The sequence below is a fragment of the Diachasmimorpha longicaudata genome, chromosome 1, assembly GCF_034640455.1.
Source record: "Diachasmimorpha longicaudata isolate KC_UGA_2023 chromosome 1, iyDiaLong2, whole genome shotgun sequence".
Classification (NCBI taxonomy): Eukaryota; Metazoa; Arthropoda; class Insecta; order Hymenoptera; family Braconidae; genus Diachasmimorpha; species Diachasmimorpha longicaudata.
In genome coordinates, this window is record NC_087225.1 from 14145026 (window position 1) to 14168433 (window position 23408).

The 23408-nt window shown below is 39.8% G+C and overlaps 1 protein-coding gene across 6 annotated transcripts in view; it reads right to left on the reverse strand.

The window, feature by feature from the left end:
- LOC135161049 (tetraspanin-17) overlaps positions 1–23408 on the reverse strand; it is a 68110-nt gene that overhangs the window by 10536 nt on the left and 34166 nt on the right. For all 6 annotated transcript variants that reach the window (XM_064118340.1, XM_064118319.1, XM_064118337.1 and 3 more), the window contains exons 2-4: positions 2516–2636; positions 920–993; positions 433–507 (exon numbers count right to left, since the gene is read on the reverse strand). In XM_064118340.1, the coding sequence (XP_063974410.1) occupies positions 433–507; positions 920–993; positions 2516–2636 (270 nt within the window). The remainder of the gene's footprint in view (positions 1–432; positions 508–919; positions 994–2515; positions 2637–23408) is intronic.

The window sequence follows — 23408 nt, forward strand, 5'->3', positions numbered from 1 at the left end:
TAGAATTGATAAAGGTGAATTTCTCTTGACATATTCCCCTCGACATTTCAAGGAAATAACCCTATAAATGAAAAAATCACCTCAATATACCTATGCATACGTTTCCTCTCCAGAAAACAAAGCTCCAACGAGGGAATGTTGTCATAAAACTGCGAGTTTTTACGCGAGAAGTACTCGCTCTAGATTTTTCCCGTCACGAGAAAAGAGAAGGGCTTTACTGTGCCTTCTTTTACGTGTTATTATCACGATTGAAATGGAGACCGTTGTCCCATACTTCATTATCACTGTTTATACCATAATTTTTTTTTATTTTCATTTTATTTCTATCCCCCTCTATGAAACCCCTCCACTGGCCTTTTATCGACATTTTAATGGAGCTATCCGGACGAAAATGTATAATAAAAGTGGAGGGAGTGGGAAATTTTTAATTACCCAGTCTTTAAAAATGAATCCCAGCACACCCAGTGTGAGTTCCAGCATCAGTAGTACACCCAAAAATACAGCATACTGTAAAAAATAATTACAAATGGACAAATTATCGGATTTCAGCGGAAAAAAAATTGGGTGTGTGCGGATTATATTCTCTCCAGGCTCAAATAAATTTGAATATTTTACATTATTTATATTTTGTTTTACAAACTAGAATATTTTAGTTGAGAAATTGAAACTTACGAAAATATATTTTTGGAGATGGATTGACAAGTTAATTGCATCATCATAATTTTTTAACACAGTGCCATCGTGTTGATCATCAATAAATTAATGATACACTGAAGCTCTAGTGATAGAATAATGTGCACATACCCAATTTCATGATTGCACTGAACAATAAAAAAAAAATCGTTGAATCAGGGGTAAAATTACCATTCTGATGATGTGAATTATTGAAACAAATGCAATTTCATGGGCAAATACTCACAGCAGCTAATAGACACGTGTTTTCCCTGAGTGCCCCAACGCATCCAGTGAAACCAATGACGGATGTGACCGTACCTACAGGGAATACAACAATGGTATTATAATCGAGGAAATAGTACATTCCCATGGGTTGAATATTCACGTGTTATACTCGCACAGAGAAATTTATCAGGGATGGAAGAGAAGAGGAGTTTGTACAATGAGACACGTCCATACATTGCCAGGGGCTGGCCAATCCTAAATGAGGGAGCTTCACCATGTATTTGACGTTCAAACACGCGCAAATGGTATAGACCGAAAATCCCGAGTACTAGACAAGAGGAAGGCTGGAAATACTGGGGAATTTACGTAGGAGTGGAGAAAGGACTACCAGCTTGTAGAATGAGTTGGACTTGATGTGGGGATATGTGAATGCATCTCAACCACTCTGACAAAATTCAGCTACTCCGTGGAATTCACGAAACTCTCTAAATACATCCTGTTTCAATAGTGATTGTGATTGCTCTTAAATATGAGAACCTCGGCCCGAATAACTAAAGCCCATTATGCTGAGACTGGACAGACTGTGTAAATGGGGGTTGGAGAAAATTTGGGATGAACTATTTTAGGGGATTGTTGCGCTGCAATTTGTGTTAGTGGTTGGCAGAAGGAATTTAAGTTCTCCCAGAAGAATGTCGGAATTTATTTAGCTATTGGGCAAATTTACAATGTAATAATACTTCATGAAGGCGATGAAAATTGAAACATCAGCGCCTATGGGAGGATAAATATATAATTCTAGAAACAGAATTATATTTTATAAATTCGAATTACCAATGGCATCTCCAATGCCCTCAACTTAATTTTAACCAGTGGTGAAATTCAAACTCCAATGCATCATTCAACTCAGCTTTCCGGGGACTTCTTTTTCCCCTTGAAATATATAACTTGCACCTTTTTGTGTGTCACTGTAGTCCAGAAATTATATGACTTCTTTTTCCACTTTGCGCTGGTGGAGGGAGAGAGGGACACAGTAGTACACAGTAATGTTAGAGAAGTTGCCGGGCTTTCTACCCAAGATTTCTGCAAACTTCTGCGGCGATACAACAAAACTAGTGTGTAGAACGCCAGGAACCAGCGGGATAAAAAGAAGGTGGAGAGTAAACCGCCGTTAATCCCCCAACGGCCCCCGTGGGAGACAACGAAATCAACTTTACGAAGGTGGCCACATTTCGCGGACGAACGAGAATCCGTACTTCCGCCCTGTTCGCCTCCTCAGCGACAACTTTTTTCCAACTTTTCACAACTTTTTTTTTTTTTTCCCCCACATTTTTCGCTCCAAATTCGAGATACTATCTTTTACATGGCCCCAAACTGCTGCTTTCGTCAATACGTATTCAACGGCTCTATGATATTGGTGGGGATGGGGAGGGTGAATACATGCGAAGCAACACAGCTACTCGGTTTTGTATATCCGGGAGTTACATTCTCCTTACTCATGTCAATTCGCAGGAGCTGTGCAAGGGATATAGTTGGGTTCGAGTTATATCTCGGGTTGAAAAAGTTTTTCCAGAGCGAGAGAAGTTCTGGTATTGTTGTAACTGAGTGAACGACTCACCGACTAGAATGAGGATAAACGCTGGATCCAGGGCGATATTTGTTAGGCGCGATAGATTGTTGAATGTGTCCTTCTCCTTCCATGCCCACACACCAACCGCCATTATTCCTAAGCCCAGCCACTGTAACAAGAAAGGGATACAAATTAGGTTTTTATTATTCTTTAGGGAAATAAACTTTCTGAATGACCTTTGGAGGAAAATATTTTCCAAACGTCACCATAAATTATTAATATCCAGACTAATCGTACCCAACATTATCTAAAATTCCTATCATTCCCAACTATCAGACTAAAGAAATATTTTACAATGTCAGATTGGAATTTCTCCGTGGAGATAAAATTTCTGTACAATTCTTTCATTCACGAGAAATTGTTCATTTATATCAAATATCATACTACATTAATTTTGAATTTCGGTTGTGCTACAAACATAATTGAACTATAGGGAAGAATGCAGAGTTATTTGTTTTGCATCGAATTCAGAATTTCTCGAGGAGCACCCACCGGAATATTCCCCAGCGTCCGCTCCCCTTCATCTCTATTAAGTCCCCACGCCTCCAGAAGAGGGCTGTGTCCACCCCCTGGGACAAAATCGTATCGAACTGGCGCCCCCGCAACCATCCCTTTAATTAACTATAAAAGAAAACACCGTCCCCTTACCGTTCTTCCAGAAGGACCTAATTAATACAAAAGCCCTGTTTACTTCCTCCACAACTCGATAAAAATATATCATTCCCCCCACCTTCTCCACCACTTCACTATTTACGATCCTATAGAGACCCATTCCCCCTCACCCCTGCAAATGTGGACTAAAACGGTGGGGAACAAAAATCCCGAAAAACAAAACTCCGAAAGCTGCTGTGGTAAATCATAATCCCCTGCGGTTTTTCCCTTTTCAAAGAATTCAATTTTATTTACTAAAAAATAAAATACCAATGCATTAAATATTCCGCATGTCTTCAACACATGTCCAACGGAACATGGAATATTTCGAAATACGTTAATGGTTTATACCCCGTGGAAAAGCTGATGAAAGCACGAAATTCTAAATTTACGCTTGAACAATCGCGGTACTCTATATTCTGTTGCGCATACAAACCCTCCTCCCTCATCCCCTTCTGCCCCCATCGTCCCATCAGTGAGTACCGAGAAGGATTGAGAAAGATTTCCGGAGATAATCCGTGCACGTCGTGCAGTTAGCGGCATTGCAAATTGCATTAATTAAAACTGACTATCGACTGGGCCTAGAGAGGGACGGGGGCTTTGGATTGGGGTGTGTACGGCCCACCTATTGCCCCCGCCCCTCCCCTTCGGCCAGAAATTCGATAGTAACTCGGTTATCTTTGGACATATATGCCCCCACGTTCGCCGCATCGATGGGAGCATTTAGGTTTACTCAATGGGCTCGGCAAATCCATCGAATTAATCCCCAACAATAATGAACAATGATCCATGAATAATTTGCATGATTGGTGGAAAATGATCATTTATCACTGCAACCTCTCCTCCCCGTCAAATCGCGTCTGTTGGGCCCACTTTTTTGCGCATCGAACGGAGAATCTGATGGTCCAGTGAACCAAATGGACTTAATTGATTCAAAATTAATTATTCCTCTTCATCCGGGCAAATGCGAAGCGGGTGGGGAAGGGGGACAATCCAGTTGTACGTGACATTTGAACTGATTTATATGTTCAACAGTGTGCGGGCTCTTCGTTTTGGCCACCATTCAATGGTGTATATATTTTAGTAGGCGCCTGCAATTGATGGAGAACGCAGAAAACGCAAAAGCGCGGGTTTACTTGTAGAGGGAATCCCCGGGCTAATATTTGCATGGGAGGGGGGGGGGGGGGCGTGCGGGAAAATTTGGGTTGAGATGTGAAAGGAGGAGAATTTTAGTTACCGTGCGGGAATTTCCAATCAATGTTGCCTCTGCGTAATATCAAAATATATCATGAATTATATTATATATCATATATATATATATATATATATATAATTGCTAAGAAAAACTTGTATTCGATTGCTATTGATCATTTTTTAACCAAAATTTCTCCGCAGAAATTTCCTGACCTTCTTTGCTTGCACGGCAGTTCAAAGTGGTTTTTATTTCGGAAAGTGCAGTATCCATTCATCTCGGAGCAGCTCCGACCCAAGATTTTGCTATTAAAGTAATAGTAAAAGTTCAGTTGATTTTATTACAACCAAGATTCGCCGAGAGAACGTATAGTTCTCCCCCAATTACCCCAATATTTTCAAAAATTTATCGAATCCTTTATCGAATGAAACTCGAACAGGGGTAAATAACCGAGCGGCCGGTGGCGGAGGGAGGGGGAGGGATGAGTGCCACTTGGGAGCAGTTAACTCGTAAAGATTGGATTTTTTCGCTCGGAAAATGTGATTCTGTATGATTTGTAGAGAGTACTATTTGAGTGGGGTTTCTCTTTCCGTATGAAACGAGTAGCAGGTGGTAGTGGTGGGGATTTGGACACAAGTCGAAAAGTTTAAGCCCAATTGAACTCAGACAAACTTGGACGACTGCTTCAAGTAGCCGGAGTAGACGAAGGGGGATTCCGAACTATAGGGATGGTTTTAATCTGCTTGTGAATGCCCTCTAGAATTCAACAGCGAGAGAAATCAGAGATAAAAGCAATCGCTCCTCAACTGCTTGGGCGCTAATTAATGAAATAATGAGTATTGATTTCACAAGTTTTATCTTGATAGGAGTGGAAGAAACGAGGAAAATGCCATTTTCGATAATTACGGGTCCAATAGTTAAGAAGGGTTACCAAAATTATTAATGTGGATCGGCCCTAAGATAAACTAAATATTGTTGACTAAGACCTAAATTAAAGGCCTAAAATTAGACCTACAATATTTTTTAATTAGATATTCGTATTGGAGAGGAGTGGAAGGATAATATTAGTCTAGCTCATAGAATACTGGGTAATTATCAATATTTGGTTGATAGTGGAAAAAGAGACAATGTTTTCCTTTAATTAATAGTCGATGCATTCGAAATTAAAACCTGAATTGGAGACCCCTGACTTTTTTTTCTAGGGCTAAAGAGAACCGGGAGAACATTCCGGAAATTTTTTTCGGGAGTAGAAAGAATGAAGTTAGCGAGATTATCAGACAGAAAACATTGAAAATACAATTGAATACATTTATCGGAATTTTTCAGAGTTTTATCAGTACCCGTGGAATCAGTAAATTAAAATTCAGTTTTCATTGATGCAGTTTTATCTCGATGGGGCAGAGGGAGCGAATGAAATGTTATTTTCAATAATTACGAGTGCAACTGTTATCGTTTGTTATCACAATTGGCAATGAGAATGCCACTTAATAATTTTCCAACTTCGTTCTATTCTTGTTTCCAACTTTGTTTTTCGCATTTGTGTTGGAGAGAAGTGAGATGATAACATGATTCTGGCTGCAAACACTCACGAATATTTAGTTATGTGTGGAAAGAGAGACTCGATTGTAGGTACAAAACTTGGGTATTTCAAGTTTTTTCTCTAATTAATGAGCAATGCACTTGCAATTACGAATGCAACTGCGGATTCCACGTTCATTCTTCTATTTTTGAAGGAGAAAAGTACCGGAGATATTCTCATTGTTGGCGTTAGACTCGAGGGTAATTTCGAATGGTAAACATAATTACTTGATTATCGTATTTTTTAAAATACTGATAGCACGATTTATTTACTCCGATCAAGATCCGTTCATAATAAATCAGCGATATAATTAAATATGCCATTAATATTGTGTTAAGCCTAAAAGGGCTCATTAAATATCACATTCAATATTTATTCATTCGTTCGTATTAACCAATAAATATTTGGTGCAACCAAATGGACCGTACCTGAAGCTCAAAATCCATTCGTAAATAATCCACTCTATCAGTGTAATTTGATATTTAAAATCATCACATTTCGTATTTTATTTTAAAAAATTAATGAATTTGAGAGAACAAGGAAACTATCCAATTTATTTGAGGTTCATTGGCCGATGATTCAGCCGCGAATTACATGCAGTCATTTGCCTCATCCAGATGAGAAATATGAAATATATTTTTTTGATAATAAGAAGCCAAACAGTTATCGTTTACTCTCGCAATTGGCACTGATAATGCAACTTAATAACTTTCCAACTTCCCTCCACTCTTCTTTTCAACTTTGTTGTTTCGTATTCGTATTGGAGAGAAGTGAGATGATAATATTATTCTGGCAACTATGAAACTACGAATACTCATGAATATTTAGTTGTCCGTGGAAAGAGAGGCTGGATTGTAGCTGAAAAACTTGGGCATTTCAACTTTTTCCTTCAATTAATAAGCAATGCATTTAAAATCGAGAATGCAATGGAAAATTCCACTCCCACTAGGCTACATCAGGAGATGAAAAAGATGGTATTCGTAAACTTTCAACGGAGTAAAAAATCAATAGAGACCGGACATTCTTGGATAACGAAGAGCTTCACTCGACAGATGTTGATTGTATATGTTTTATTCAGTCTCGTATATATTTTTATTTCTCATTTTACTTTCACAACAGCTATGGATCTCCATTACCTAAAAATTTAGTTATCTGTCGAAACTCAAGCGTGATTTATGTACATATAAACCGAATATGAATATTCATAGCAAGGGTGGTACTTTTTACTCACCATATACACAACACTGTGTACATTGCATCGTAGATGTGCTAATTTGCAAACCTCCCGCACCCTCGACAACCTACCAACCATGGTTCAGCGATTAATAATAATTCATGCGATGTAACTTTAGCACAAGAGAGCGTTAATACTTCGGTATAACCAGATACATCTAAAATCTCTTTGACAAATTCACATGGACTTGCCATTTTTCAGCGTTATCTCATGCTGTGAATGTCCTCCTTCGTATATCACGGACGTGGCAATATATCGGGAATAGCTAAGAAAAGGCGTCATTTTGTTTTCACATTCGCTGAGTGTATTTTTACATCTGCAAATATTGCCAAAACGTCAGGGGTCCATTTTACCCATTTTCCTCCTACAAAAAAATATTCATTTCGACAACTGCTATTCGCACCATTCATCCTGCAGTTTTCTCGAACAAAGCACAAGTTTTAACAAAATAAATCGAAATATAAAATGCAAAATTCAGGGAATGCACCATTCCTCCAATTCAATTCACGCGTCAGGCATTCACCAAGTACGATCAAATTCCATACAATTTCTGTCAGACGGTTGTAGATAGGGCACACCAGTGGTAAACCAAGAGTCAACCGCAAATGTTTTAGGGAAAGACGTAGGAGGGAGATATAAATTTTCAACGGGCGTGCTCTCAGACTTTTGCCGGGATAAACCGGAGTGAAATGCTATGGGAAAGGTTGGATTTACATTTGGTAGTATCCCCTTATTCCCTCCCTCTGCGCTCCCCACGGCCCGCCTTGAAGGCCAAAATATTGAGCAGAGATCTCGTGAGCCACACGAGACGTTGAAAATAATAAAAAGGGAATGAGAAAGTACCTGCACGTGAAAGAAGAAAAAAGGCAAATGGGTGGAAATGGGGAGAGGGAGGGGGGTGGAGAAACGCCACGCGCGGTCGTGCTTAAAACACACGGAAAGGGTTTTATCCGACTGCAGGGTTGGAAAACCTTTTAGCGAGATTAGATAATGAGAAAAAGAGAGAATAAGATCAAGAGCTTTTTTCCATCGCGACGCAGATACAGAATGCCGAGTATTCGCGTCACGTGGGGCATTCAGAGAGCTTAATATGCAAGAGAAAACGTTTCATGTATGTTTCGGGGTAAATCGATAGACTCCCGGGGTTTGATCGACTATTTCTCATGTACTGTAAGACGATACGAGACGTATTTCGATGCATAACGCGGTTGTTATTTACTTTGCCTCTGTCGGGGTAGATCGATTAACGCGAGAACTAGGATAGTTCAATTATCCCAGGCAGATTGATGGTAAATCAGTAGAATATCTTTTCAATTTAAATATTTAGGTCTGATATGAATGGATACTCCGGATAGTGCTTGCGGGTAAATGTTTAACAGAGGATATTGGTTAGTTCTGCGGGAAATTAATATCTGAGAAGTTCGGTTTCGTTGTGATGGACGGAATCAGGAGAGGGATATATGGGGATTTGGACAGCAGTAGTGGATTTCGTGATGCTTAGATTTTATGCTCAGAGAGGAATATTCATTGAAAATTATGCGGTTGTGGAAAATTTTATGGATCTGTGAGAAGTTTTTTAGAAAAAAAAGCCTGGCGGTGAAATATTCACGTGTTGTCAATTAAATTTCTTGAAATCTTCAATAAAAATCCCCGGAACTTTTATGCTGGGGATTTTTTCAAAATTTTAAATAAAACCAAATTTTCAGTACCAGAACTAGAATTTTTCTAGAAAATGTCGCTCAATGTCAAATCGAATTGAGTTGTCATAGAACATCCGGTGTAATTAAATTATTTTTGGACCGGAAATTTTTATGGTCTCCGTTAAGTTTATTTATCTGGCAGTACCTGCCAACCATTGCCTCTGTATACAAGCTCTAACCACTCCTGCATATGTACTTCAATCAAACATTACGCAGCATGTACATGGAATACTCAGAGTTCCACTGGTTAAAGCCATCTCCAATGATTGAATACCAACTGGTGAATAGAATCAAGTCCTCTTCATTTTCATGCTTCAACTGGCGCATTTCCCCCAGTGCTTTGCTAGTTCACGAATCATCATCATCATCTTTTTTATTGGTATTTCATTTTTTATTGAAAATCCATGGTTCAGGGGGTGATGGGTCTTGTGGCATTGATACTTATCCGGAGTTTTCAAATTCACGGGGATATATTATGCATCGTACGAGTAAGATAAACAGAGAGAGAATTCTCAAAGGCTGACGTTACTGTTCCAAGTGATCCTTTAAACTTGCACACAAGAGAAAAATGCATCATCGTAAATCCTACCTTTCTCCTTCCTCGGCTCCTCTGCCACTAGAGCTGAATGTATTCTCTTTTACAGTTATGCAAAAGTTGCCGAAAATAGATCAGGGAATTGGTAAAACTTTTGGGGTGCACCATTGTGAGTAGAAATTAGAGTATCATTTACACGGAATATGTAGTAAAATATGTTAAACACTGTTGAAACTTTTTGGTTACAATTCTCATTGTAATCCTCTGGGAATATCTAGTAAGTCAGAGTTCATCTCTTTTTGCATCGTTTTCATCCTTTACATGTCCTCTCAATCCATTTCATCCGAAATTTTCGTCATAAAGTCACTATTATGGAATTGCCTTTATGCCTCTGGGCATGAGATTTAGTAAAGGACTTATAATATCCTCAATTTTCAATAATTCTGCTGAAATATCCCCCTGAAAACTTGGATTCGACATTAAGAACTCAGTGGTCTATTTTTGAAGATTAAAAGTTCCCTCGACTGGTACTCAACAACGTAAGACGCTCAATCTACCATCTAACCGCAAGAAACCTCAATCGCAGGCAACCTCTTCGATCCCTGAACTTCCATGCCAAGAGCACAAGCCCCACCATGACTAACACATCCTTCAACTAAAACCCTAGAAATCCATTGAACTTTGTACAAATCGAAGTAGTAGTCGCGGTTATGGTTAGACAAGTTGGCTGTACCCGGCTGTACCCGGATGCCGATATTTGTTCACCAAAGCTAAAGACAAATTTTCTCGAGGAGTATGGAAAAACCAAACTGTTGGATTAAACTTCGTCTGAATTGAATAGCACATGATTTGGGAAGTCTCGAACAATTCCGATGTTTTCCCGAAAAAGAATTGGGGGCAAATTTGCTGAGGTTACACCTGGGGAAGGTAAATAGGGGAGAGTGAAAACAATCGTTGATACGTGATCGAGAAGAATTGGGGGATTTGGCAGAATGCCAGGGCCTTCCGCTGATGCATGTGTCTACCGATGTTCCAGTGAGTTTTAAAGATCACGGGGGATTCAGATGGAGAGAAAGTACCAGTAATATTCCAACCCGCATAATCCCTGACAAATAATGTTGATCTAGAAGGTAGAAAATTAGTAAGGACCTGATGTTGGTTTGGAATTTGGGAGAGTGCAAAATTCACACCATCTCTCATAGTGATCTGTAAATGTTTAGGGAGAAATGTACCCTGTTAGCAGAGATTGAGTCTTCCATTATCTTCAAAGACCCTGTAAAGTCCGATTGGGAAGAAGCACATGGAAAACGTACGCAATAAAGGAAGCACTCGAAACGGAGATTCTCCTCATTTCACTTTCCATCGATTTAAGTATTGTGCAAGCCATTTAGCGGTATCCTAAGATTCTTTCCATTCCCATTTTCCATTTCCACTTCGGGGCATCAGCAATTCCATTACATTTAACTGTAAATTGCAAAAGTCCAAGAGCTTCACCAACAATAAACACGATTCACTGTCCATCGTCAATGGCACCGAAAGAAAAAAAAAACACAAAGTGTGAGGGCTGCACTTCGCCCCGAGTGACAAATCACAGAGTTGAAAATGACAAATGAATCGTACAATCGGCACAATGCAGATACATATCGCCAAAAGCCAAGAGGATGCTCTCACAAGTCAAAGGGACACCGAAGGAAAACGTAAGAATGATGAGGGTGCGGGTTGTGTTGAGCAACGAAGAAAGATGGCAAAGGAGGAAAGTTGGAGTTCAGAAACGACTTCGGTGAGTAGAAGGAAATCGATTGTCCAGACGGTAGACGGTGGGACTAAAGAGAAAGGAAAAGGCAAAAGGCAAAAGACGAGGGACTTCATTCCTTTCAGCTCTCGCGTGCTATTTCTTCGATAGACGATCGCTTCGAAAGAGGGGAAAAAATACGTGATGAAAAAAAAAACGTCGAAGAACAGGGTAGCAAGGGTGGATTGGTAAACGGAGGTTCCGCCGATGGAATTCCTAAAATTTGGCAGAGTCTTCCGCCCCGATAAATTCTCCTTCGCTTGTACCCCCCAAGTGTACGATACAGTTGAGGCGCATTTTCGGCCCTGAGATAAAGCGGAAATGCACGTTCTCGTCGGGGGTTGCATGGGGTTGAGAGGGGAAAAGAGGACAGGAGCAAGGGTTAGATGGAGCACTGAAGAGGAGAGTGTCTGGAGGACCATAGAGGCGAGAGTCGATACACTTCGATGCTTCTCATCCCTCCTCATCCCATTTCAAAGCAGGCGAGGGGGCGGCTCTCACCCCCACTGTTTTACGCCGTAAAGTCTGCGAGGCAAGTAGCGCCGGACGAGTCTTTACGTTCTCCTCGAGGGCGGACACGAGTGAGGGCGTCTATTTTATTTACACAAACGATACAAACCTATCTGGCATACGTAGAATACCTATCTTCATCCCCCTCGTTCGATTCATACTTTTTTTTCCAGTCTCTTTCTCTTACAAAAGCTTTACTCTCCTCTTGAGCGGCTCACTATCCACGGACGACTGGCCTTTTTTACTGGATAAGCTTCCTATCCAGTTGTAGAAACGCTGTAAACAGTAAAGTTGTACTTTACATTCTACCTCATAAAGTACGTTTACCCAGCAGAACGATTGTTCCTCCTACGTGAGGCTTTACTCTTCTGTATTGAGACAGAAGGGTTGTAAAGAGAAATACTGAGATCCATTAAACAGTGAAAATGCCGTTATAAATGTCTGCAACGGTTAGTCCGAACTGAATTGAAAAAGGAAGAAGCTGTCTCGGTGAGACGGTAAATTCTCATCAGGTAATCTTTTTCACGTCTACAATTACAACTTGTTTATTTGATGCATGGATAATGCCTCTGGAGTATTACTCATCAGGCTAGACCGCCACAAATTACCATCGACGTATTCAGAAATAGAAGAAGAGTGGAATGGGAATAGCTGTTAATTTCCCATGGGCAACAAACGTGGGCCGAAGTAAAGCGATTCCAATGTTTGAGCTGGGTTACTATTTACATTAAACCCTTGGTCATAGTGCAGCAAGCTCTGATCGTTGTGACGACACAGAGTAACATGGATTATTCGTTAAAATGGAGGGAAAAGAAAATGGGTTAGACAGAACACGAGAAAACCATCGAAACATCCATCTGGCCGTGAGTAGAAATGAAGCTATTTGTCACTGTTGTTCTGCTCCAATACAGTGTGAAGACATAGGGGGTAGGGGGTATCGGTAGGTTTGCCACGTTTGGGGTCTGCCAGTGAGGTCGATACTCTATTCCGTCCCTCCGTCTATAGCTATCTTCTCACCTTCTCCTGTTAGCTTACATCCGACAATTCTCTATCCACCCCTTGGGACTCGGCTTGTGGAACATCCCTCTTATACGTCCGCTGACCAACGACATTAATCACGGTCAAGTGCCCCCAGTCACGACTGATTAGGCCTGCGATTGTTTTTCGAACGTGAATAAAATGGCGACAATGGGGAAAAAAACTTTGGGGAGGCGAGAGGAATGGCAACTGCTGAGTGCATTTAGTTGAACTACTGGAGGTGCTCGGGAAACTTTGATTATGGGCGACTTGATGAGCTGAGGGAGTGAATTACTGGTGAATGAGTGCATTCCTTTATAAAAATTATGGAGGGATCATCTTGCGGTATTGGGTAATTTCACCATTTGATGGTACGTTCGGTCATTATTAGTTATCGGATTTCGAGGATTTGAAGATGACCCGAATGAGGAAATCTTCATCATCAAAAGGGATCGTTTAGATGGGACGATGGAAAGGGCTCGAATTGAGATAATTCCACTTCCCTTTGTTTGTGGGACTTGGGCATTTACTTGTGGGAGTTATGATATCGCAACACCAGTAATCAAATGTGCGGCTGTACAATGACGTTTCGGTTCACTTTAATGATTTTATTTCATCATTGCTACCATCAAACCTTTGCTCTTAACTTTATGCTATTTGAAGAACACTTTGAGAGATTGCAATCTGTGATTAGATGAGTACTCCCACATTCGACATGAATGATGAAGAATTCCTCGGTGCGGTGGTAGCTGGTATCTCAATTTAGAGGGAATGGATTGACAAGGGATGACGTTCAATCATTATCCCGTGTCATTTTGCCACCACCTGGAGATGACTTGGCTTGCTAGTCCCCCTGATTGATGAGATCGATTAGCTGTTCTTGAACATGGGTTAGTCTTTGGATTTGGGTGCGAAATTGGCAAAGTTTTGTTTCCGTGGAGTCCACCAAACATCAGCCAACACAATATAATCAGGAAGTGGGCGTCTAATCAAGGATGAGCTTCGGGCGATCAATAGGCCCAAAAGTATTGCCATTAACCGCCATTACCAGCCCACATTATTCATATTACTTCATTCTCATTGGCCCGTAAATCTGTCTGACTGATAAGACATTCTCTCCGAGCCGTTGACTGATGTCTCAATTTGGACGTAGGGTAGATTGGCATGGGTTGACGTCTGGCCATTATTCGGTGTCACTTTCCAACCACTTGGAGATGACTTACCTTGCAAGTCCTCCTGATTGATGAAACCCATCATCTGTTCTCGAAAGCGAACGGAGTGAGGCAAAGCTTAGATTTGACCATATCCAGTAAGATTGGCCAAGCCGTTGAGGAAAGTCTGTTTCACCACTAAATCCATCTAGGACTGACGACAGCGGATCAATCTCCCTCGCCAAGTACTACACAATCTTAGACCACCATCGACATCATTTCAATCCATAAAATCAGAAGGAAAAAAAAATGCTATTCTTCACAATTCGTGACGACCCCCTCGACAGACGCCTGGGCATTGATTCGTCATCCCCCGGGTATCTCATTACGTACCTCGAAAATTGTCATGCGATGCAATGAGATAGAACACCACAGCAGTATCATGAACCACTGAGTTATCTCCGTTCGCCCCCTCCTTCTGTCCATCCACTTTTTCAACTCAGTTCGAAATTTCAACTGGAAAATTGACTGAAATTGAAAACTATTGCTCATAAAATGTTTCAACCCCCTTCTGAATTCCACCCACTAATTGTCCCTCAAAATGTTTTCAACGCTCTTGTACACATACTTGCTTCATGCATCGTTGAACTTTAGCGAATCATTATGCGGGAAATTGGTTGATTTTAATCACCCATACTCCACCCGTCATTTCTACTCCAGCCCGCAAGAGCTAATTTATAGAGTAATAGATTGGCCCCAAGGCAATGAAACAACATATACTGAGGGGAACAAAGCAAAGAGGGACAATTCATCTCTCTCTCAAATGTAATTGTTTATTAAAATAATATTTCGGTCTGGGGTACAATGAGCCACTGAATAAAGGCAAATTAACGTATTTACCATTGCCAAAGTCCTCTTTCCCACGTTAAACCACCTTTATATTTCCTCTGCACTTGACTGTTCGTTTTTTTTGTTCATCCTCAATTTTCCCTCTTCCTTGGATCTGTTTTTTTCAACCCAACGGTTAATTCGCTCGCCTCCCTCGGTGCATCGCGTTATTTGCGTACGGAATTGTAATTTCGTGGCAGGCCACTTGCTGCATACTTTTCCAACTTGTTCGCGTGTAATTATTCGCCGAGCCACTGCTACACACTCCCCTCCCTCCTCACCCCTAAGACAGTGCTTTAGGTGTTCAACCTAATAATTTTTCGCGATAATAATAATGAGTAAATGCACGGGAAAAATGTCTAATGGATGAGAACGAATGGTGACAGGAGAATAATATGAGAATGTACTTTATTTCGTGAAAGCGCTCACCACACGACACGATCCACGCGTACAATTCAATTCGCATTTCTCGTCAGACATGTGACACGTAGAGATAAACGTGAGGAGAGACAGTAAAAGCTCTGGAATATTTTTTTTTCATTTTACGTAAAAAAAATGTGGACGAAACAATTTCGATATTTAATTATCGATCCTGCCATTCTGCACATTTCAGCCACTGAATAATCGAACTTTTTTAATTGTGTTTTTTTTACTTCAGTTTTTGGTAAATTGAAGAGCGGTTCTCGGTATCAAATAACGGGTCGAGGCAGTATTGTGCGGGAATGAAATCAAACTGATATGCTCACATTTTCGTTCAATTTATTTTTATTTATACAGTACACGGGCATTTTTTTTTCATGGCCCTGTTTTCTCCTGAATGAAGCTTATAGACAGTTCCAGCGGGCTGTATACACGTCCTATCAGTGTGTATCTTTCGTTATAGAATTTCCGTTCATATGGATTTATTTGACAAGCTCACAGTACGCTGATTGGAGGAGAAATACTTTTGTTGTTGGAAATGTGACAATTTGTGTGAGGACGGCGCAATGATTCATCTCAATTAATTATTGAATAGATCTGCTTAACTGGTACGTACGAAGCGATCGTTCGTGAATGATAAAGCGAATGGACTAATTGAATAATAAAGGCAGGTTAAGGGTTGACTTTGAAATGAAGAGAAATATGATCTCGTAGGTTTATTCCCTTTTCAATTATTTTAGAACTATAAATGTTATATTCTTCAAATGCATTATTTATATGACCTAATCGGTTCATTTGCATAGTTTCATTAATACATAATTTTATTCTACCCTGAGAATGAAATATTTGTTATCAAGAGTGTACACACACTGAGGTAATGGAACTGACGTATTTTCCCTCCGAGTTTTAATATAACGGGCTTAATTACATTGGCGATTCAGCGAACGGAGAAGGGCCACTCAGGCGCGTGTTGGTAAAGGATGGCTGCGCAGGGATGACAAACCTGAGCGGTAGGTAATGGGTAGACAGAGAGATAGCCGAGGCGAAGAGAAAAGGTTGAGCGATCGATGCTCACCCCTCCCTCCCCGACAACCCCATCGTAGGGATTAGTCTTGGAGCGTCCGGTCTTACCTCTTTCATGGGGGATAACAGTTTTAACGTTTTCCAGGTGGTCGTCCTCCATTTCTTTCTCTCTCTCTCCCCCCGATACCTTTCTCAGAATGATCAATGCTCTCCTCATTCGAGGTTTCATTTCACTCGCAATTCAGAAAATGGAAGGATATCAACGGTTGAGAAACCAACGGGAGTGCTGCCATTTCTCTACACAGAGAGAAAAATTCGATATAAATTATCCGAAAAAGAATTACATCTCGATTCCGAGGGGAAAATTTATCTAAGAAACATCTATAATGCAGGCCAATGGCGGCTATTCCCAAAATCCCTCAAGAATATATAAAAAATATATACGAGACAAATATTTAACATATTTTTTTAAAAGTCGATTTGTATGAGCGAAGAAATATTGTGCATTCTCCCCCACTACGCGTCTCAGGATGATCAATGACCTCTTCATTCGTATTTTCATTCACCTCTCGTCGCCGAAAGGCATTAGAGGAAATTTGGAAAATGAAATTACATCAACTTCGTGGAAACCAACAGAACTACTCGAATCCCACTACAACGAGTGGTTTTATCCTCTTTCTTCCCCTCAACCTTTTATTTTACATCGCGGAGAACTTTTGAGATTGGATAGCCTTTTTATGTTCACGGTTTTCCAGAAGTAGCAAAAAAAAAACGAGAAAAGCCACTTGAAGCAAACGTTCTTGTCGCCTCCTTATCAAAATTGCATCGGTGGCTAAAGCACGTTGGAAAAATTTCTCCAACTTGGCCATGCAGGAAGAAACATTGGCCCTTTGCCCCACCGGCCCTCAAGGACTCCGGGGAATCACAGGAACGGGTGGGACAAACATCTCCCCCCCCCCTCCCTCACCGCTTTTTATTCCCGGCGCGGTTGTATCTCCGTGAGAATATTTTCATGGTAGAATGCACAAACAGCGAGCGAGAAGATCATTGAAGTTGGTAGTATTTTTGGGATTAGCAGGTGCAATGCTTCAGAGGCAATGGCCGTAAGAACAATGGAGAAAGAGATTAACTGGCTTCGATGGTAGAGTGCCGGTGGGGGACGACTGGGTGGTTGTGTGGAGTGAACGAGCTGGTGGAGATGGTGCACCGGCAGTCATCCCCCTCTGTTAGGAGGCGACGAAGCGCTGCATCGGATAATTAAAGTGGTGTGTTGCTTTACCTGGAGGTTAGCATCGTTCATTGATCGGCAATAGGGGGTGTTTTGCCTGATTGTCTGGAGGGATGATTTATTTAACGAATTTACCCATTTCGCGACATTTATTTGAAGGGCGTTTTTATGACAATTTCGTCAACGCGGAGAAAAAGATTCGGGATATTGATTTGGTTAACGGAGAGGAAATTAAAATTACATGACGTGGGAAATATTAGAAATTTTCCATCAACGAAATTCTGGAGAATTGACTTTGCTAATTTCACTTCACGACATTAATGACAAATTCAAAAACCTTCAAATTTTCAATATGTACTCCGACTAAAGTGTATTCATCAAATTGCGCAATCTCGTGGGGTATTTTCGTGCACTAACGAATATTAAAGGGAGTGTTAATCTTAGATCTTATAATCAGACGTGATTCAACGTGTCATTGAACTCTTGACGGGGACATTTCAGGTCAACTCAGTCGTCATTCCCGTTAATGGCTTTTATCCTGAAATTAGGAAGAGAAGCCAGGTATTTTTATCGTATTCTGGACAAAGTCTGTCATTTCCAATAGAATCATGGCTTGAAACTTAATTTTAAAGGTTCTATTTAGACTTCAGATGATTCACACTACAAATAAAATCAGCCTGCTTTCAGCGTTTTAACATTTTATTTTCTGATTGTAACAAATCACTGACTAATTTGATGCAAAGTATATTATTGGAAAACTCCCCGTAAGACAACACTGCAACATCACCAATTGCAGTATTCAATGCGCGAAAATGAAATAATTTATGGATAAATTGAAACCGTAATTAACCATTACTTTAATCTGTCCCTTTGGACATTTATTGCCGTCCGATTGCGGTTTGAATTATCGAATTCCAGACATTGATTCCAACATCCCAAAACCGTTGTTCAACGTATCAACGTCACCAAAAATAACGCCATCATTCGAAAACACTTGAGCAGTGGAAATTCAACCGGAAAGCAAGGAAAAAAATTGATTGCGATCTTTGTCGATCGTCTGGAGTAACAACTTCAATTTATCACGAGTCAGCAACGAAAATCGGAAGCTTCAGGCAACTTGGTGAGAAACTGTTGGATAAGAACGTCGGGTGACTCCTGGTATATATATAACGAAGTGTATGAGCCAAGTTGCCAAGAAAGACGCTTGGTTGGTAGGTGTGAAATGTAGTTAATGGAGAAACTGCGATGTTTGATTGACTGATACTCTGTATACAACACTATAATGATGAAGTAATACGAGAATTCAGGTGCTTGTGGAAGCAGATAATTGGGGAGATCTGGAAAATAAAGCAAATAAAATATTCTCCCAACGCGAGATGTGGAAATTTAGAAATTACTCACAATCACTTCCAGAAAGTTTTAATGTCCTGTGGACTTGTAAATAAAAATTATATACACTACTGATCTGAAGCCATTAATATCACAGATAACAGAATCTATCAAATTTGCAGGACTTCACTTTCACAAAGTCAATTAAACATCAATGCATCGCCCATTAACGCTACGGCATTCTCGTCTAGACCTTCAATTTTCACCTTTTGCTTTATTGAATTTGAATGTCATTGTACGAAGAGATGACAGCTCACTCCTCGTAACTTTTTATTCACGCAGCAGCTTAGGAAAGCAAGTGAATCTTGAAATATGTAAAATTATTTGAATGATATATTGAACATCTGCACGAAACATTCAAATTTCGCGATTAGTCGCAATCACTGACAGACGACTCTCATTACATTTTCATGAAAATGGATGTGTCACATAGATTGCGATCATAATTAATTACTCATAGTATTAACCTCCATGGAGAAATATCATGTAGAAGCTTACCCCCCGTCAATTAAAATTACAGATAGTGAAATATGAAAGATTGTGGGGATTCGGATCCTGGCATCCTTCAATTACACAGAGTGCAACTTTCATGAATGTGATTTATATCCAATCGATATGAGACGAGATTCTCCGCTGGATATTCTACTCTCACCTGCCTGTTAGTGTTGAATTTCAAGTCATGAAAAAATAAAATAGAATTTCCAAGTTTGGCCCTTGAGTAACCGCTGATGCATACATATAGCACTCCTGTTCCTTTTCAGATCTCTGACAGCTCATCAGTGGCAAATCAAACTACCGATAATGATATTCGTCTGGCTGTTTAAACTTGTATCGAAAAAATTGAAATAGATTTCCACTCGTCGCCTGCCTTTCAGACGAATAAAACTCCCGAATCTCCAAATTGTGTTGGTATTATCAATACAAATCCCCTGTAAAATTCAGTAATTCCCTTGTGTCTCTGGACAAACAACTCTAAACCGTAACAAACTGACAAAGAAGTGGAAATCCCTGGCGTGCACTAGCCGAGAAGGTGAAAACTCAGACAGAATAAAGGAGAATCTAAGAATTTATTAGGAAGTATGTTCGTAACTCAGGAACAGAGTCAGCAGATTCTCTTTCTCGCAGCTTGCAGAGACTGAGAGTGCCAATGATAATGGAATGAACTTTTTAAGCTTCAACTCAACCTCCGCTCCTTTTGAACGGACGTCTCAGGACCTACAGGAAGACAATGAACATTTTTTTTGCATTTACGTTCACAGATAAAGACAAAAATTTTACTTTATGAGGATGATCATAGAGTGAAATTTTGGCTCAATGAAAAGCTCACTTGAATGACGAAAATCAAGTGAAACTGGCTAGTGCCAGTCCAAAAATAATATTCCCAAAAATGTCGTGCTACTTGTTCGCAATGTTTTTCTCCTTTCGTCCCATCTTCACAAGAATCAAAAATAAAAGAAGATTGGAACGAATGGAAAAGAGTAGTAAACCCCCTGGACGCGAATGTTCTACGATCCGCCTACACTCGTAGGTACAGGAGATGCCGTCGAAAGAGGCGCTGCATGTTATCCTCGGTGCCGTGATAAAATACAAGAGGTAGTCTAACGCGAACACCAGTCTAACGCGATAATTCACGTTCCACCAACCCTTGGGGTAACTCTCTCGCCAACAGTGCTCGCAAGCGAATTATCTCGTTTCGTCGTATTCCACCGCTCTCAGCCATACTCGCTAAAAAAGTTAACAAATATTCACGTAATTATGTAACTCAAGATAATGAATGGGCTCCAAAGTTTACCAGTTGTTATTTGACCCTGTGATGGAGTTTCGCATTGATCGACGACCTGCATCTCAGATACAACGCGATGGCTTCCAACAGAAGCCCTTGAGTAACCCGAGGAGCAGTTCACTCTGCACTGGTATTTCCACTATGGAAATATACATATACCCGAGCATTCACGATACGACCCAAGTGTACACCCATAATTTGCATCCATACAACCCCAAGTGCATTTCATCTATTCGTTCAATTCGCTACGGGATTTCAAAACCAACCCCTTGGCACAGCTGGGACGAGGGGTGGAGACGGGCACTACGAGGTATTCGACAATTCTACAATGAGTTTGACGAGTTTATCGAGAAATGCCTTTGACCCAGAAATGGAACAACTGCATTTTGTTGATTTAATCGAACTGGTTGGGAAATAAATTGCTGACGGTAATGGATTCATTCTACCCGGTAATGGAGGGTTCATTGATTTTTATTTTTTAATGGGGTAATGAGAATTTCAGGGAATTGAAAAAATCGTACGTGATGATAGATGCACTGATTGGAAGAAAGACTTTTGATAAGTGCATCGTTACTTGCATCAAGAGATTTATGACTAGGAAAATGAAAAAGATAATAATATTGAGGAACTGAAAAAATGTTACGTCGTTGACGAAAAAAAATTGAATTCTGGAACGGAAATTTTGAATTTCTTCATGTTACAATTGAAGGTGCAACAATTTTTGAGATAATATAGTCAGGAATTATCACGGGAGTCTGTTTACCGTGGGTTTTTGTCGGAAAACCTCTGCACTTTTGTACTAAAACCCAGAATTTTTTTAATTAACACAGTGTAAATTTTCATACTCCCATCAACGGCATACACCGCGAAGCGGGTCACTCTGAATGAGATGCCTGCAGTTACAGTATTGTTTGCTTATGCATTTGGAGGAATTGTTATTTTTCTCTCTTTTCTCCGCCACTCTTCCGCCCTCTCAATTTATTCATTTTCCAATTAAACTGAATTTTCAAGCATCCGGTGAAGCACTATTTGCATTCATCCATTTTCAACTATCATTTAGGTGTACACATTGACAGATGAATATCACAAATAATTGGAATGTTTAATGTATGCAAATATCGGACAGAGTCGATGATTTTTTTTAATCTAATGAGATTGTTCGATTATTGACCATCGATACACCAAATATATTTTCACGTTTAATAAGCGCTCTATCGTCCCCCGACGGATGTCATAAAATTGTATTGATCGTTTTCAACAATATTCTAGTGAACATTTCAACAAAATGGTCGTTGGGCGATTCACCACATGGGCCTCATTTTTTCTATTAAAAATCTACAAAATTAAATTTTACAGTTTACAAACATTTTACTGATGTTGATATTTTGCCCGTAAAATATAAACCAGACCTTGGAGCCAATGAAAAATCTGTCCAATCGGCCGAGTGTGAAAAATAATCAACTCTATTTTCATTTCTCTCATGATCAGAAAAACATTTTCAAAAATTAAATTTTTTTTAATTAAAAGGGTATCGATCCGCTCTGTGGTTGTGCTACAATCTTCTTCCATTAAAAAATCTGGTAATGAAGTTTTATACTTTTGCAAATATGAATTCGTTAATTCACAATGAGGCTCGCAATATCACACAATCGATTATAACTTTTTCATCCCTCGATTTTCGAGGGAAAATATTGTCAGGTTAACGAAAATACTTCATTATTTATGGTCAATACACCCAATTCATTTTTGCATTCGATGAAAATTCATTGGTCCTCCACGGAGGCGGAACAATCACGTTGATAATTAAATGGCAAAAGTTTTAACTAGAATTCTGCATTACATGATTCAGGAAAAAAATTATTATTATTTTTTCAGACAAACCCTTGAATATTTGAAATCGGTTAAGGGCTGTGTTGAGTGTGACCGACCATTTTTTCATTCGCTTGAGAATGAAAAAAACATTTGCGCCCATTGAACATTTTAATTTAATGGTTTCCGTCGATTCACCCATCGATTCCGCACGATATTTTTTTTATTGTCCATCAGAAATCTATCGAATGGAAGTTTTCACAATATCAAACATGAATTTATGAATTCTCAATGAGACCTGCAATACTAAACAATAAACTACACTTTTCACAGCTGACTATTTTCCAAGTTTGACGTAAATGCTCCATTGTTCATCATATATATATATATATATATATATATATATATATATATATATACACCAAATATCTTTTTGGACTCAATAAATATTTGGGAGCCCGTCATATAGGTCTCACGGAATCCTATCGATATTTCATTGATAGAAATTCAAACGAAAAACCTACGAGTATGTGAAATCTGTCAAATGATGGTCGAGCTTGAAAAACAATCGGCAATTTTTCCATTCCCCCTCAGTCAGAGAAAAACACTTTCGACCATTGAACATTTTAATTCAATAGCCGTCCGTCGATTCGCTCAGCGATTTTACCAGATATTTTTTTCATTGTCCATCAGCAATCTATGGAACAAAACTTTTCACTAGCTTTTTCATTCGTATACAACCGGTTTTCTCGCACTGCGCATTGTTCCATCATTTTTATTTCACTCACGAATGAGAAAAAAAACCCACAAACACCCTCTACGTCGCCGTTGTACGTCGAGGATAATCCATTAAGCGACACACGGCATTGTATCCGAGTGAAAAATTTATTGATGCCACCAGTGGGCGCTCAATGCAGGAATAAAAAAGCACGTGAAAAAAAAAGTTGTAAAAAAGATTTTGCGCTATCGCCCGGTGCCTC